Below are 15,179 nucleotides of genomic sequence, written 5' to 3' on the forward strand. Positions count from 1 at the left end.
TCGCTCGTAGGCATCCACAACTGGTCAGAGCTGTGTGGGTCCCAGGCGTGCTGCATTTGGCGGTATGTGCCCCTCCCCATGCCTTTGCGGCTAGCATTATAACTGGTAGTGCAGTGCATAGTGCGTAGGGCTGTTCCCTGTGTATGACCGTGGTGTGTACGCCAATGGTGGTGTTGGTGCAGCCACTGACCTAGTGTATCCTTTGTCTCTTCCCCCCCTTTTTGTCCTGTCACCCTGTCCTTATGTGCATCAGCATCATCTGGCGGAGGAGCAGAGGCACCAGTGATGGAGGGAGCTGCATCGCACAGGACTCAGGAAGCAGAGTCCACCTACGCTGAGGGCACCAGTGGGACGGAAGGCGAGCGAAGCACCACGGTGGGGACTGGAGGGGACAGTTCGGACACAGATACCTCCTCCGATGAAAGCTCCCTGGTGGTGGCGGACACCTCTGTGCCCACCTCAGCTACAGGTACAGCCGCCACCCCCTACCAGCACCTCCCTCCCAGCAGCTACTCAGCGAGTTGCCGTGCCCGCTCACCCAGGAGGATGGACATCTCCTTCGCCCCAGGCACCTCAGGCCCTGCCCCAGTTAGCCCTGCTGCCGTGAGTGAGGAGGCTATTGACCTCCTGAGATCCATCTCTATAGGGCAGTCAACCATTGTGAATGCCATCCAGGGGCTGGCAGCCCAGATGCAACAGACTAATGCATTCCTGGAGGGCATTCACACTGGCTTGGCGGCCCAACAGAGATCAATCCAGACTCTGGCCTCCTCTCTGATGGCAGCCATTTTCCGTTTCCACCCTCCCCCCTCCAACTTCCTCTTCCCAATCCCATTCCCCTCAACCCCAACCTATCCCAAGCACACAGGCAGAAGAGTATGCACAGAAGACAACACACAAAAGTGGCACAGGCAAACACAAACAATACACATCATCCCACAGGCACTCACACAAACACCATCCAGATGCAGACATACCGACATCCACAATTTCCACTGTCTCCGCCTCCTCCTCCACCTCCCTCCCAGCTCTGTTTACACTCACACCTGCATGCACTACATCCTCATCCACTACCAGCATCACCACCACTCTTAGCAGAACACACACCTCACTGACACCTCCACAACAGCCATGCACACGTCCCCTGTGTCCTCTCCGACTGTTTCTGTCACCCCCCCCCCAAGGTACACAAACACAAGCACTCAAACACTCAACAGCCATCCACCTCACAACAACATCCAGCCCATGCACCTGCACCCAAACACAGCAGACAGACACCTCCTACAACCACTCCCTCTTCCTCCACTTCCAAACCTTCTCCCTCTTCCCACCCCAATGTCCCTGAGAAATTATTCCTCTCCACCATTGACCTCTTCCCTACCCCTGTCCTTCATGTCTGGCCAGGGTGGGAAAAACCCAGGCAAGCACCTCAGCCACCTAGTCCACAGGCCCAGTACTCTCCACACCCACTCGTGGTGGGAAAGGATCCAGGGCACCAGGCAGCCTCAAGGAAAAGGTGCCTGCCCCAGCTGCGGGCCAGAAGACCAAGGAGCCTGCCACAGCTGCTGCACGGAAGGGCAAGGAGCCAGTACCAGCTGCTGCCCGGAAGGGCAAGGAGCCAGCCCCAGCTGCTGCCAGGAAGAGCAAGGAGCCAGCCCAAGCTGCTGCCAGGAAGGGCAAGGAGCCATCCCCAGCTGCTGCAAAGAAGGGCAAGGAGCCTGCACCAGTAGGCAGGAAGGACAAGGGGCCTGGTGCAGGGACTCAGAAGGAGCTCCCACCACCAACCATAGTTGTTGTCCGAGGCTGCAGGGGATGGGCTGGAGCCTCCCCCCACCACCAGCAGCAGCAGCAGCACCACCACCACCACCAGTGGGCAGTCATCCGAGGCTGCAGGGGATGAGCAGGAGCTTCCCCCACCGCCACCACCACCAGTGGGCAGCCGTCAGAGGCTGCAGGGGATGGGCTGGAGCCTGCCCCCCCCCCACCCTCCCACCAGCAGCACCACCACCACCAGTGGGCAGCCGTCCGAGGCTGAGGGGATGGGCCGGAGCTTCCCCCCTCACCAGCAGCAGCAGCACCACCACCAGTGGGCAGCCGTCCGAGGCTGGAGGGGATGGGCAGGAGCTTCCCCCCACCACCAGCAGCAGCACCACCACCACCAGTGGGCAGCCGTCCAAGGTTGCAGGGGATGGGCTGGAGCCTCCCCAAACCAGTGCCTGCAGCAGCACCACCACTAAGCTGCTGTCATCACCGGCAGGCGGTATGTAGTCCTGCCTCCATGAGCTGCTGTGCGGCCTGCCCCCTGCAAAGCCTGTGGGTATGACACCCATCTGAGAGACTGTGCCCTTGCACTCCCCAGGATCAAGAGCAAAGGGCACAATGCCCCCCTACAGAACCAGTGGGTCGGACACCCACCTACCCCAGCCTCCCCAGGATCAGAACCACAGGGCACGATACCACCTCCAGGACCAGTGGGTACGACACCCACCTACCCTAGCCTCCCCAGGATCAGAACCACAGGACACAATGCCCCCTCTAGGACACCCACCTACCCCAGCCTCCCCAGGATCAGAAGCCCAGGGCACGATGCCCCCTCCAGAACCAGTAGGTGAGTGCTCCCTCCAGAACCAGTGGGTAGGACACTCACCAACCCCAGCCTCCCCAGGTTCAAGAGCACAGGGCACAATGCCCCCTCCACAGCATGTGGGCAAGTCACCCACTTGAGAGACTGTGGACTTGCACTCCCCAGGACCAAGTACAAGGCATGTTGCCCCCTCCAGAGCATGTGGGCAAGTCACCCACTTGAGAGACTGTGGCCTTGCACTCCCCAGGACCAAGCACAGGGCATGTTGCCACTTACAGAGCATGTGGGCAAGTCACCCACTTGAGAGACTGTGGCATTGCACTCCCCAGGACCAAGCACAGGGCATGTTGCCCCCCCCCCCAGAACCAGTGGTGTTGTTCCATCTGCCGGCTGAGGTGCCCCCCGCTCCCTGTCCTCCTGAGGTGCCTGCTTATTTTCTAACTGATGCTCCTGCAGTGTTCTCTGCAGGTGACAAGTGGGGCCTTGGACTTTGGCCTGTGGCCCACGCACAATGAGGACTGGGCAGTGTCCCTTGAACTGTACATTTGTATATACCATTACATTGCATTTTCATGTTTCTACTGTGTTGTTATTATCGCACTCACTTTTGTACATTCCTGTTATCCTTGCATTATTCCTCAGGGGTACGGGGTAAATATGTTTTATTACTGCAGCTGATTGTATGGCGTTGGGGGTGGGGGGGTGTTATGCGTGTGTGTGTCACTCTCTTTTTCCTCCCCCCCTCCTCTGTGTGCTAGGCGGCTGTACTCACCATGGTCGTCTTTGCCGTCATTGGTGTTCGTGATGGAGCAGGACGTAGAAAATAATTGGAAATATTTGCTGTTCGGGCTCCATGGCAGCGTGGTTCTTCCCTGTGTCTCCAAAGGTGAGTCCTTTCCCTTCTGTGCAGTGTTTCCGCCAGGCTTCTGATGTCGTTGGTACCGCCCCGGAACAGGTGGCAGTTTCCTGTCTCATAATACAGCGGGCGGAACATTGACTTCCACCTGGCTGTAGGCGGCTACCGCCGTGGTGGCTGTTGTTTCTGCCCTGGCGGTCGGTGTGGTATAGTGGCTGTCTATCTGAGTTCTCACCGCCATGGTCATAATTTGTTGGCTGTGTTGCCGCCACTTTATCACCGACTGCCAGGGTTGTAATGAGGGCCTAACTGTGCTACTCTGGTCTCACCTTACATAACCTTGCTGGTACTACCTACACCATCTACCTAATCTTGTAGACTGTATATAGTCTGTGCCTTTGTAACTACCGCTTCTCGTAACTAGCAACTGTTTGTAACTTTGTACCTCTTGTAATGAAATCAGTTTTACTGTAAATCGCTCTAATAATACATTTGGGTAATGTCCGCGCTCAATAAAAAAAAGCATAAATAAACAATTAAATAAATACCTATATTTGTTGACCCGCTACACTTGTCCTGTCCCTGGGTCGACACACACAAAAAAAAAATCAAAAACAGTCCCTTCATCTAAGTCCCAGTGAACATTCTACCCCACTGCCCGGAAAACTACCAACTCTCACCACCCCCGCCCAAACGTGTTCCTTTTTTGAAGCGAGGCTTGGCCCCACCTGCCCGTGTCCTTGTCTTGGGTCACGTAACCTGCAACGCCCAAACTTCCAGCTCCCAGGTGAAGCGACCTGCTGCGCAGCACTATAAACTCAGGAGGAAAGAGGCCCGAGTACAGCACACCCTGACATCTGATCCTCCCAATCTCCCTGCCCCGCCTCTGACGCCAGCGAGGAGTAGCGATTCTCAGGAGGTGACCTACAGCATTCAGACAGGTGCGCGCCAGAGACCAGCAGTACTCACAGAAAGGGCACCCCCTGAGACCCGCACCAAGAGACGGACGAATTCCATGCATCCAGAGAGCACCACAGGAGCGGCCTGCAGCACTCTCGCGCGGGGGTGCTCTCGGAGATCTGCGGCCACCGGCGACCGACTGACAAGACCGAGGAGGATCGGCGACACGGCGCTGCGCCTGGCGGCCAACGGAGACACAGGGCAAGCCGCAGGCACCATACAGGTAACAGAGCCCGGGGAGCCAGAGATACAGAGAGGGGAGCAGGCACACACTAATAGAAGCTGGGGACCGAGGAGTGAGGGAGCTGACAGGAAGCCAGGAGGGACAGAAACTGGAGTTAGCGCTGAGAGGTAAGGCAGAGGCTAGACATCAGAATGGGTCGAGACCGATAAGTCAGGGGAAACATAAATCAAAGAATTAAAGGGGGAGTGGGCGGTTAGGGGGCGAAGAAAGAGATAGTTATTTTAATTGCAATTTATTTGACTGATCGTATATTAAAATCTTGAACACTTGGTGAGGCGAATCGTGCAAACCTAACAAAACCAGGTAGTTTTAGCCCAATAGAATTGGGAGAGTATGGCATAAAAGGGAATTATGGATTGTGCACAATATTTTAAAGAGCAGTCTTTAAAAGGGGGCAGTGTGGTGCTAATGGGATTTGTTTACGGCAGAAACAACGATCAGGGTCGTAGGAGACAATACATTTCTGGGGGGGACAGGGACAGACAGCCTTGGGGACTTTCAATCAACCCTCTACAAATCGCTCGTTGTTTACGAACTGCAGGTTCAGATAAATATACACAATCATATATATTGGAAGTGAAATGGGGAGAAAGGAAGGCATGTTTTCACAGTCTGAAAGTATCTTTTATTGTTATTTACATTCACAAAGTAATTAGCTCAAATGTGAAAATAACGTGTTGATTAACCTTGCATCTTCATGCACCAAGCAAATAAAGGTAGGAGGGTAAAAAGGAAGAACATACCCTTTGCGCCCCACACCCACCATGCCCTTCGCCTCATGCCAATTGGAACCACACTGGAGAAATCAAAAGCGAATAGGTACAAGAGTTGTAAACTGTGCTCGGAAACCATAGTTCTAATAACACTTCTACTCCTGTGCGTGATCTTGGGCAGCTCAGCTCCACATCAGTCATAACTAGAAATATTTCAGCTGAAGAAGCTCTTGCAGTTACAGGCTATGTAAACATGGATTCTCTAATCTCTGTATAAACTGCAGTCACTAATTTCTTTAGAAACGTCTGTTTGTGATGCACCAAGTCACTGCGTATAAAGAAAAGACATTCACTGATTATAAAGAAAAGACATCGGAAAATGACTATGATAGGGTTATTACAGTCGAGTTCTGACATTACAGTGCCTTCTGCCAGAGCTAGCAGCCAAGGTAAAAGGCAGATCAGGCCACAGAGCATAACTAATGCAGCTGTTTAAAGCAAAAAATTGAATGTTGCTTTTCTTTCTTCTGCTCTACTTTAATAGCTTGGAATGACAGAAGCTATGTACTAAGGTTTTAAGTGGTTTGTGGGAAAGATGGTGGTGTGACCATGTATTATATGGGGTAAAATACCCCCTGCGTACATAAGGATATTGCAAGTCATCTTGAAGTTCATACCTTATAAACAAGCATTGGCAAAGCCAATAGGTCTCGTCTATGCAAGTTCTATTGCCTTTGCCAATGTGTTTTAGCCATGCTGTACACTAGTGAGACTACTATTCAGCATGGCTCAAAGTTAAAGGCACAAAGAAGAATGATGTGTCATCGACTGGTGTGGCGTAGTGTCATGGAGTAAGTAGAGTGTCCTAGAATGGAGCAGTAAACTAACTTTAAAGGAACAGGGGTCCCTTGAATTAAATGCAACACCACTCCCATAAACAATGATATTAAAGTAGTATGCAAAAGGAATGTTTCATGCATTTATTCAATCACAATATAAATCAAATGTAGTGGGAAAACATCAAGAGGGGAAATCGAGAAAGACTGGTATTCGGGCATTACACAAGTTATCTGGATGACCCAATGTCACCAATTACAAGAAAAATTTAAAAAGTAACCTATATAGTACAGTGGTTTAGAGGAGGCTGGCCTGGTTTGTATTGGGTACCTATGGTACTTACACCTTATACCAGGTCCAGTTATTCCTTATTAGTGAAATGTAGGCAGTGTCTAGAAGCCAGGCTCTCTAGGGGTAGCTGTAGCCAAGGCTTATCTAGCTCATGCATAGCTCATGCAATACCACTGTAGTCACAAGCACTCACACACATGAAAGAAAATACTCAGTGTTACAAAAATAAAGGTACTTTATTTTAGTGACACAAATGCCAAAAATACCATAGAGACTATACTCCCTTAGGAGGTAAGTAATACACCAATTATATACACTAGTATGCAGCAATAGCAATAAAAACAGTGCAACTAGTGAAAATCACAATGGTTAGAAATGGGCCTAGGGGAAACACAAACCATATACTAAGAAAGTAGAATGTGAATGTCGGTTTCCCACCTCAGCAAGTGTGGTATGTAGAGGGGCGCTGGGAGTATTAGAAAACACCAAAGGTAAGTAATAGAACCCACCTCAGAGCCTAGGAAAGCAGGAGTAAATCACAGTAACTTTCCTAGAACACACTTAGAACACGAGAAAGAAGATAATGCAAGAACCAGAAGATACTTCAAGACACAAAGGGTGGATTCCTGGACCTAAAGACCTGTGGAAGAATGGGACTAGGTCCAAGAAGCACAGAAGAGTCCAGGGAGGACAGGAGCCCCTGCTAACCCGAATCAAGGTGCAACAGAAGAACCACTGGTAAAGAACAACAGTCAGTACTGCACCCAAGCAGATGGATGTGGGTTCCTGGTTGGTGCAGATGATATCCCACACCGGATGGATGATTGCAGTCTGGTTTGCGTCCCTGGATTCCGCCAACAAGCCTTAGCCCACGGTAGAGTGCAGTAGAGTGGCATATAGTTGAGCGGTGCAGAGTAGAGTGCCGTGGTGCAGAGTAGAGAGGAGTATAGTTCAGTGGCAGAGTGCAGTGTTGCAGAGTAGAGTGTCATAAAGGGCAGTGGTGTAGAGTAGAGTGGCATAGAATGCATTGGTGTAGAGTGCAGTGATGAAGAGTGATGCAGAGTAGAGAAGAGTGGCTTAGAGTACAGTGGTGCAGAGTAGAATAGAGTTGCATAGAGTGCCGTGGCATAGAGTAGATTGCTGCAGACTACAGTATAGAGGTGAAGAGTAGATTGTTGCAGAGTGGAGCATAGTGATGTAGAGTGCAGTAGCATAGAGCAGTGCAGATCAGATTGGAGTGGCGCAGGGTACATTGGCGTGGTGCAGGATAGATTGGACTGGCATAGCATAGAGTAGAGTTGCGTAGATTGCAGTGGCATAGAGGAGATTATTTCAAAGTAGAGTGGAGTGCCCTACAGTGGAGTGGTGTAGAGTAGATTAGAGTGCAGTGGTGCAGAAAAGAGTGCAGTGGGACAGAGCACAGTGGCATTGAGTGCAGTGGTGCAGAGTAGAGTGGCGTGGAGTTCAGTGCCAGAAAGTGCAATGTTGCAGATTAGAGGGTCGCAGAGTACAGTGGTGAATTGTAGAGTGACAGAGCGCAGTGGCATAGAGTGCTGTGGCGCAGAGTACAGTGACATTGAAAGCAGTGGAATAGAGTGCTGTGGTGCAGAGTAGATTGCCATAGAGTGCAGTGGCATAGAGTGCATTGGTTTTGAGTAAAGTGGTGAAGAGTGCACTGGCAGAGTGCAGGGGTGTAGTGTACAATGGTTAGAGTAGAATAGCATAGATTGCAGTGGCGTGGTGTAGAGTGGAGTGGTACAGCATAGATTGCAGTGGCGTAGAGTAGCACAGAGTGGAGAAAAGTGGTGTAGGATGCAGTGGCATAGGGTAGATTGTTTCAGAGTAGAGTGAAGAAAAGATATAGAAAAGATAATATACTTCAATATGCTGAATTATGTAACGATAATAACAACATAAATAATAACGCTAGGCATAGCGGCCCAAAATGAAATATGGCTTCTCCCTGTTAGCCACGCTGTAATCAAGCCCTTCATTACCTAGAAAACAAAACATTAAATGTAAATGTTAGAAAAATATACCCTTCTAATAGCTAAATTGTTGTGTGAAAAGGTAAAATCTGGGTTCAATCTCGACTTCACTGTTTCACCAACTGGTGTGATCTTAGGCAAATACAAATATTGTGTTTCACAGAGTCTCCTTTCTAGCCTGGGGGCATCAGGGTGAGTGGGACTCTGTTTCCTCTTTAGATCTTCCTCATTGTCTTGCAGCTCCCCTTGAAGGCATCCTGCAGTGCTCCTCTTCAAGGCGGCAGTTGATGCAGACAGTAATCATCCAAAACTCTTTTCTCCTCGTGCCCTTTGTTCTTATGAGCACCTTAATGCCCGCAGCTGTGAACAGGACAAACAAAAGGGCAGAGGGCGCAGGGGTCCTCCGGACTCACCTTCATTCTGTTACCATCACATTGGAGGATGGTCGGTACAGGGCTATCATAAGTAGCGCTTTTGGGCGCTAATGGCCCTCTGAATAATAGATGTGAGAGGGGAAATTATTGTGTCCCCTTGTCCCCCTCACCTTCGTCCCCCGTGTCCCCCACCCTTCAAAATCTGGGGGGGATACATCCCCCGCATCCCCCACACTTCCTACGCCCATGACAACGATCCTCTGTAATCATGCTGGCTTCATAACTTTGGAAAACTTGGTGCGCTGAAGAGAAAACGCTGGTAGCCCTAGGTACAGAGATCCTGCATAGCCTAAGCTTACAGTGGCAGGGAAAGCCAGTTTGGAAGTGAAAGGTCCTACATTATGTGGCAAAGACGGTAGGAGAGTGAGGAAATCAACTAAGATACTCGAAGGATTAAAATGCAGCTAGATTCAGACTTAAATTCTAAAATTACACACAGAAGGGAGAGATGAGCGGACCATTGTTTGTCCAATAGCGTCTTAGCCTTTGCTCACCAATATTTGGGCACTGACCGCACCCCTAAGGACGTCCATCCTGTGCAGGGAGGCAATAGCATGGGAAAAGATATGTATTTGTGTGGAAGAAAAGAACTGTAGAATAATATTTGTGTAAGGGAAAAAGTAAGGTGAGAATTGCACTGACAAAATAGACCTAGAAATTCAGGTAGGTTAATGACTGCCTGCTCCCATTTGTGCTGCTGCCAGAGAAAAACAACAAACCTTATCTAGTTATCTAAGACACTTTAATAGCATTCCATTCTCATGTGTTTGTCATTGAAAGGTCAAGCTTAGGCAGCTGGAGAAATAAACAAAATTATCACAGCTGTGTGGAGGGCAAGCACTTCTTTGTGGAAGCGCACAACTTCTGCGCAATCAAAACTTGTACCCCTGGCTCCCAAAATGTGGGCGGAACCAAGGCTCCTCTCAAGTGATGCTCACATAATTGTCTGGCGAAAAAGCAAATAGCCAACATGCCTTCTCTCCATGCAACCAGTACCTGGTACAACATTAACAGGGACTGGCTCAATCCTGCTACAATTTTGGAAAGAGCTGAAACACTTTTTTTAAAAGAACAATACATCACTATGATGTAAGAGTCCATTTTTACGCTCAGAGCTTAGCTTTCCCTCTAATCACTTTTTAGGTTGAACCTACGACACAGCACAAACTAAAGAGTTGAGAAAGACCTATTGTGAACTTAGAGGTGGGTGATCCAGGAAATAAACACGGCGACGTGACCCAGAGCCAAGCCAAGGACTTGACTTGTCTCTAAGAGCCTGAGCACGAGGCGTGCAAATATTTGACATGTAAATTGTGCACCAAACATCATGTAAAAATATGATGAAGCCTACTCAAAATTCAAAAGAGTGTATTTATTAAACATGCAGAATTATGTCACCTTAGTACTTCTGATTTACACATTAAGAGACATTTATTGAAAATAATAGTTTTTAAACATGAACCGTAGAAACATTCTTGCCCCTGTTCTGATGACAATGACATTAGTTGACTAAACAATGAGTTAGTTGTCCTGTATAACCTAATGGCGGCCCAGGTTCGTGTTATAGATGGAGCAACATTATAGCCTATTAAACCACAGCACACACCCTGAAATCACATATTTGTAGGTGTTCTCCTATGCAATGATGAAGAAAGAGGAGGCTTGTTGAAATAAACGATTTGCTTACAATCACACAGCTTGTAAGCAGGGCAACTAGGATTGATCACAGGTTTTCTTGTTTTATATTGTGCGGCTCAGCCACTACACAGGTATCTCTTTCACCACTCTGTTTAATATGTAAGGTTTAATATTTGTCTTTAATTCTTGGGCCTGAGGCTCGAGCATGAGTGCCAGGCAGAAGTCACAAAAAAGCTTGGCTCAATATGGCTGAGGGTCCAAGAGGACCTCGGGATGAGTGAGGACCAGGCCTCTTGATCGAGCCCGACTCGAGCTCTCAGTGGCTTGCCCACAGCTAGTACATTAGTCTTAGAGCCTACCCATTGCTTGCTATTTGCTGGCTTTATTGTCTCCCTCATTTGTTTGCTTCTTGTTTGAGGGCTTGTCTCCCTCTTTTTGTGTTTCCCCCCACCCCCGGTGCACAGCATGTTTATAACCCTTTTTATTGTCTGATTTGCATGCTTCCACTGCTCACCTATATGGAAATATTTGTTTGTTTTTCATTCAGCACTCCAGGTGAGTGCTGCATTTGTTAGTACTATCTCGTGCTGCTTTATCCTTCAAATATCCCCCACCACAGCGTGTTGCCCCCCTCCACTCCCAGCTTACAGCAACAGGGATATTGTTGCTGTGGTATGGCTCAAAAGCAGACTTTAAGGGTCGATTTATTCTGCATTACACATATTACGCGAAAGCACAAGCTTTGGCGCACAAAGGCTTTCATGACATTAGGGGAAGAGCCATCTTCTGCACTCAGCTGGCGTCTGAGGTGAACTTGTACTTTGCATGAGTCATCTCTTGGTGGTCCATAAATCTGCTCCCTATGCTACTGCAGAACACCAAATGTCTGAATCCTGTGGAAAGTAACTTAGGGCTTGGCACGCCTTTTCCTTCACATTCTGACACCTCCTTATGCTTTTTTAATTATGTTTTTCGTTGCTACGATTGTTGAAGGTTTTATAGTTTGTTTCAGTTGACACTTGAAAAACAGCCATATGCCTGTATCACAGCTAGATTAGAGTATGCTAATGCTCTTTTGCTCAGCAGTTCTAACTATTTAGTGGACTGCTTGCAAGTGGTCCAAATGCTGCAGCCAGATCGATTTTAGGGGTTCCTGGATGTCAGTCAGTAGCAGTCCATCTTAAAGCTTTGCATTAGCTTCCCGTCAAGAAACATATTCGCTTTAAGGCCTTAGTCATAGCATTTCGAGCATTCCATGGAATGGCTCCCTTCTATCTTTGTCACAGGCTTGGTGTTATCACCCTTCTCGATCCTTGAGACTGGGAGAGTCATCTCTTCTAAAAAAACACCTTAAAATTAAGGGTGGACAATCTTTCACTTATCTCGCTTCCAAGGCCTGGAATGAGCTTCCTCCCTTTCCGAATTGTATCACAGAGAAACGTCAGTTTAGGAAGGTCTTGAAGACCTGGCTTCTTAGAGCTTGGGTTCTGGAATATATTGATCTGCTTCTAGTGCTAGGACACCTATGTTAATATTATTATTAATAATAATATTACTATTATTATGATCATTATTATGTTCAGAGTTTCCACAAGTAGAAAGTATTTGAAAAATAAAGGGTAAAACAAAAATGAAAAATACTGAATTCAGTGCACAGTGTTAAGATACCCTAGGCTATGTGGTTGCTTTTCATCTAGTATTTTGATTTTTTTTTCTTTTCCTTTTCTGAAACTGCTTTACAAACAAACATTGGCAAGGCCAACGGCTAAGCACATGCATTCTAAAGACGAGACCTATGGGCTTTGCCGATGCGTGTTGAGTTTATCTTTGCCTCTGACCCCTTACAGGCCTCCACTGCATTTTTATTATGTTTGTACTATACAGACATCACATACATGCATACATGCATACAATAAAGGCAATTGAAAATAATACCTCAAGGGCAGTTTGTCAGCAATACATAAGAATTCCCAAATTAAAATTGAAGGGTGGCGGATCTTCTTTGAGAGGGTGTATGACTGATTTTCGATACTTGACTTTTAGAGTTTCAGTTTCACGATTCCAATTTAAAAAAACATTATACGGCAGATGCATCAAAGTGCTACGTAATTGTGCTGCTGGAAGTAGAAAGCAAGCTTTTTTCTTAATGTTAACTTACTTGACCTTGAAGGCTGCAAAAAAGCCAAGTGCTTAATCCTCCCTTTTCAAAAAGGATTCTGCAAGGGTGCAGCAACATCTGCCAATGTGTTGGCAGTGTTTCACCTGCCACTTGAGGCATTATCTGTTCATCGGAGACTGCATTGTTTCTTTGTTGACTACAGTTCAGCTTTCGTAGGGGTAAACAAGCCTGTGCTGTGGAAAGAGTTCTCAAAACTGGGAACTAAGCATTCTCTGTTGGCATTAATTTGCACGCTTCATTCGGAAACTTCATTGCTGATGCAGCTAGACTTTTGAGGCACTTTAATGCCTAAGATTAAAATTGTGAAAGGGTTTAAGTAAGTTGGTGTCCTTGCAAAGTGTCTTTTTAGGTCTTGTCTGCTACAGGAATGCGCTGCAGGCACTCTCACTTTCAAGAGATACTGTATATAACAAGGGGCTTGCAACCCGCTCATCGATAAATATTAGTTGGCTTAATTGTCATCCTTATTTGCTACCTTCTAATTGGTCAGCACAAGCTGTTGTCACTTCCCCATCTTTCAGCTGGAGCATGGACCAAGCACTGATTGCTTTAGCTTGATTGCTGTCCTTCTGCTGATCACTCTGTCATTGAGATAATACTTTTATTTCTCCTTCTTCCATGTCGTCCTTGTTGAACCTCTTGCCATTTGTAGCTATGTTTTTCCATGCCACATCCACTTCAAGAAAGTCCTTTTTTCTTTTGAAATGAATGTTTATTGTGACAACAGATGTTATCTGGTTCCAAATGTATTTTCACTAAAACATGGCACAACTGCTTTCTTTATGTGATAGGATTTTTTGCCAAATGCCATATTTTTTTCTTTTTCTTGCATGGGGAGATTAACTGATTTGCTCAGATTCACAGTGGTATTGTGCCAGAATCTAACAAGCATTGGCAAAACCAATAGGTCACGCCTTAGAGACTATTGACTATGCCCACAGCATTGGTTTGGCCCACTTTGGCAATGATTTATAGCCAAGCTGTATAGCAGTGTGGCTGCTGTGCAGCATGGCTATAAAGAATAATACTAATAGTAATAATAATCTAATAACAAGGACTATGATGCATTCAGTGCTAATGCACTTACAAAAAAATGCATTCGCCCTGGCAGCTTGTTAGCACTCTTTAAAATTAGGTTTCGGCACACTGCAAAACATCTGCTCTGCTGTACATAATGGCTACAAAACATTGCCAAAGCCAGTAGCTTTCACAGGCGAGACCTACTGGCTTTTGTCAGTGCTTGTTAATACTTATGTTTCACATTTCATTGATCACTTAGCAACATCCAGAAGTGCACCACCTCGTTAAGGAGCACTTGTGCGCCCCTCTTTCCTGATGCAGGAGACATTATTCTAATAGACTAACCTGTATACAGTTGCAAAGAGTACTAGATTCTTTAACAGCACACAACTACAAAAACATGAATTATGAACAATTATAAAATGAAGGTTATAACCTTCAGCAGAGTGTATGCGGTATGTAAACAATGTTAAATTTGAGTCTGTGACAAAATGAGAGTAAATTGATGTTCCCTTTGTTAGTTCTCTAAAATGGAAGCCCCAAGCCAAGTTGGTAGCACCTTGACAGTTAGAACCTGTGCGGCAGTCTAACATTTCAGCATCTAGCTGGGGGTGCATCCATAGCACTTTTGGTAAAGGTGTGGATAGTAAACATAGTATCTTCACTACTGAATTGTTCCTTTATTCATCTCCCTCCTCTAATTACATGTAATACATCTTAATACTTGGTGCGCACGGAATTGGTGATCCTAGCAGTTTCGAAGCAATTTTTGCAGACCACTATTTATTAAATAACAAGAAGCTGTGTACCACCTCTGCAAATACATTAACTGCCTTTGGATGGAGAAGGAGAATCCCAAAACTGAATACTGCTGCTTGGAACACTGTGACCTTATGACTGAGTTGGGCCTGGAAGACAAGAGTAGATGACATTTTAGGTTTAAGATCTCTTTTATTGATTTTATAGAGATAAGGACAATACAGTTTCTCCCAACTACAACCACTGGCCGGTGGCGAGACAGGTAACGTAGGGGGACGGGGAGGTGGTGGGGGAGGGGACACAGCACCTACAATATAATAATTACATCACTCAATAAGCATACTCAAAACGTACGTTGCAGGTGGAAAAACCTTGTTGGGATCACATCAATCAGCCTCTTCAAAGGGAAGTCTGGGCGCGACTTGTCAGTCGAGGGATAGTATGATGGGCATGTTAGTTCCCTGAATTCGTCCGACGAGTATTGGATACATGGGCCCCAGGTTTTATCAAAGAGGGGTAGTGAGTCAGTCGCTGCTGCTGTGTAGATGACATTTTAAAAGGATTCTTAAAGAAAAAATAACGCACGTAGCTTTAAGGAACATCTAACTTACCTTGCAAAGCTCAAAATTGTAAGACCGTAGGTGATTCTTGCAAATCATTGAACCCAACCTTATCT

The 15,179-nt window shown here is 46.9% G+C and overlaps 1 protein-coding gene across 2 annotated transcripts in view; it reads left to right on the top strand.

The window, feature by feature from the left end:
• Positions 1-4,328: 4,328 nt before the first annotated feature.
• The window catches only part of RHOBTB2 (Rho related BTB domain containing 2), a 222,118-nt gene continuing 211,267 nt past the window's right edge, over positions 4,329-15,179 (top strand). The window contains exon 1 of one of the 2 annotated variants that reach the window (XM_069214057.1): positions 4,329-4,623. In XM_069214057.1, the coding sequence (XP_069070158.1) occupies positions 4,456-4,623 (168 nt within the window). In that variant the 5' untranslated portion in view covers positions 4,329-4,455. The remainder of the gene's footprint in view (positions 4,624-15,179) is intronic. The other variant, XM_069214060.1, reaches the window with a different exon arrangement.

This window comes from Pleurodeles waltl, chromosome 11 (assembly GCF_031143425.1).
Source record: "Pleurodeles waltl isolate 20211129_DDA chromosome 11, aPleWal1.hap1.20221129, whole genome shotgun sequence".
NCBI lineage: Eukaryota > Metazoa > Chordata > Amphibia > Caudata > Salamandridae > Pleurodeles > Pleurodeles waltl.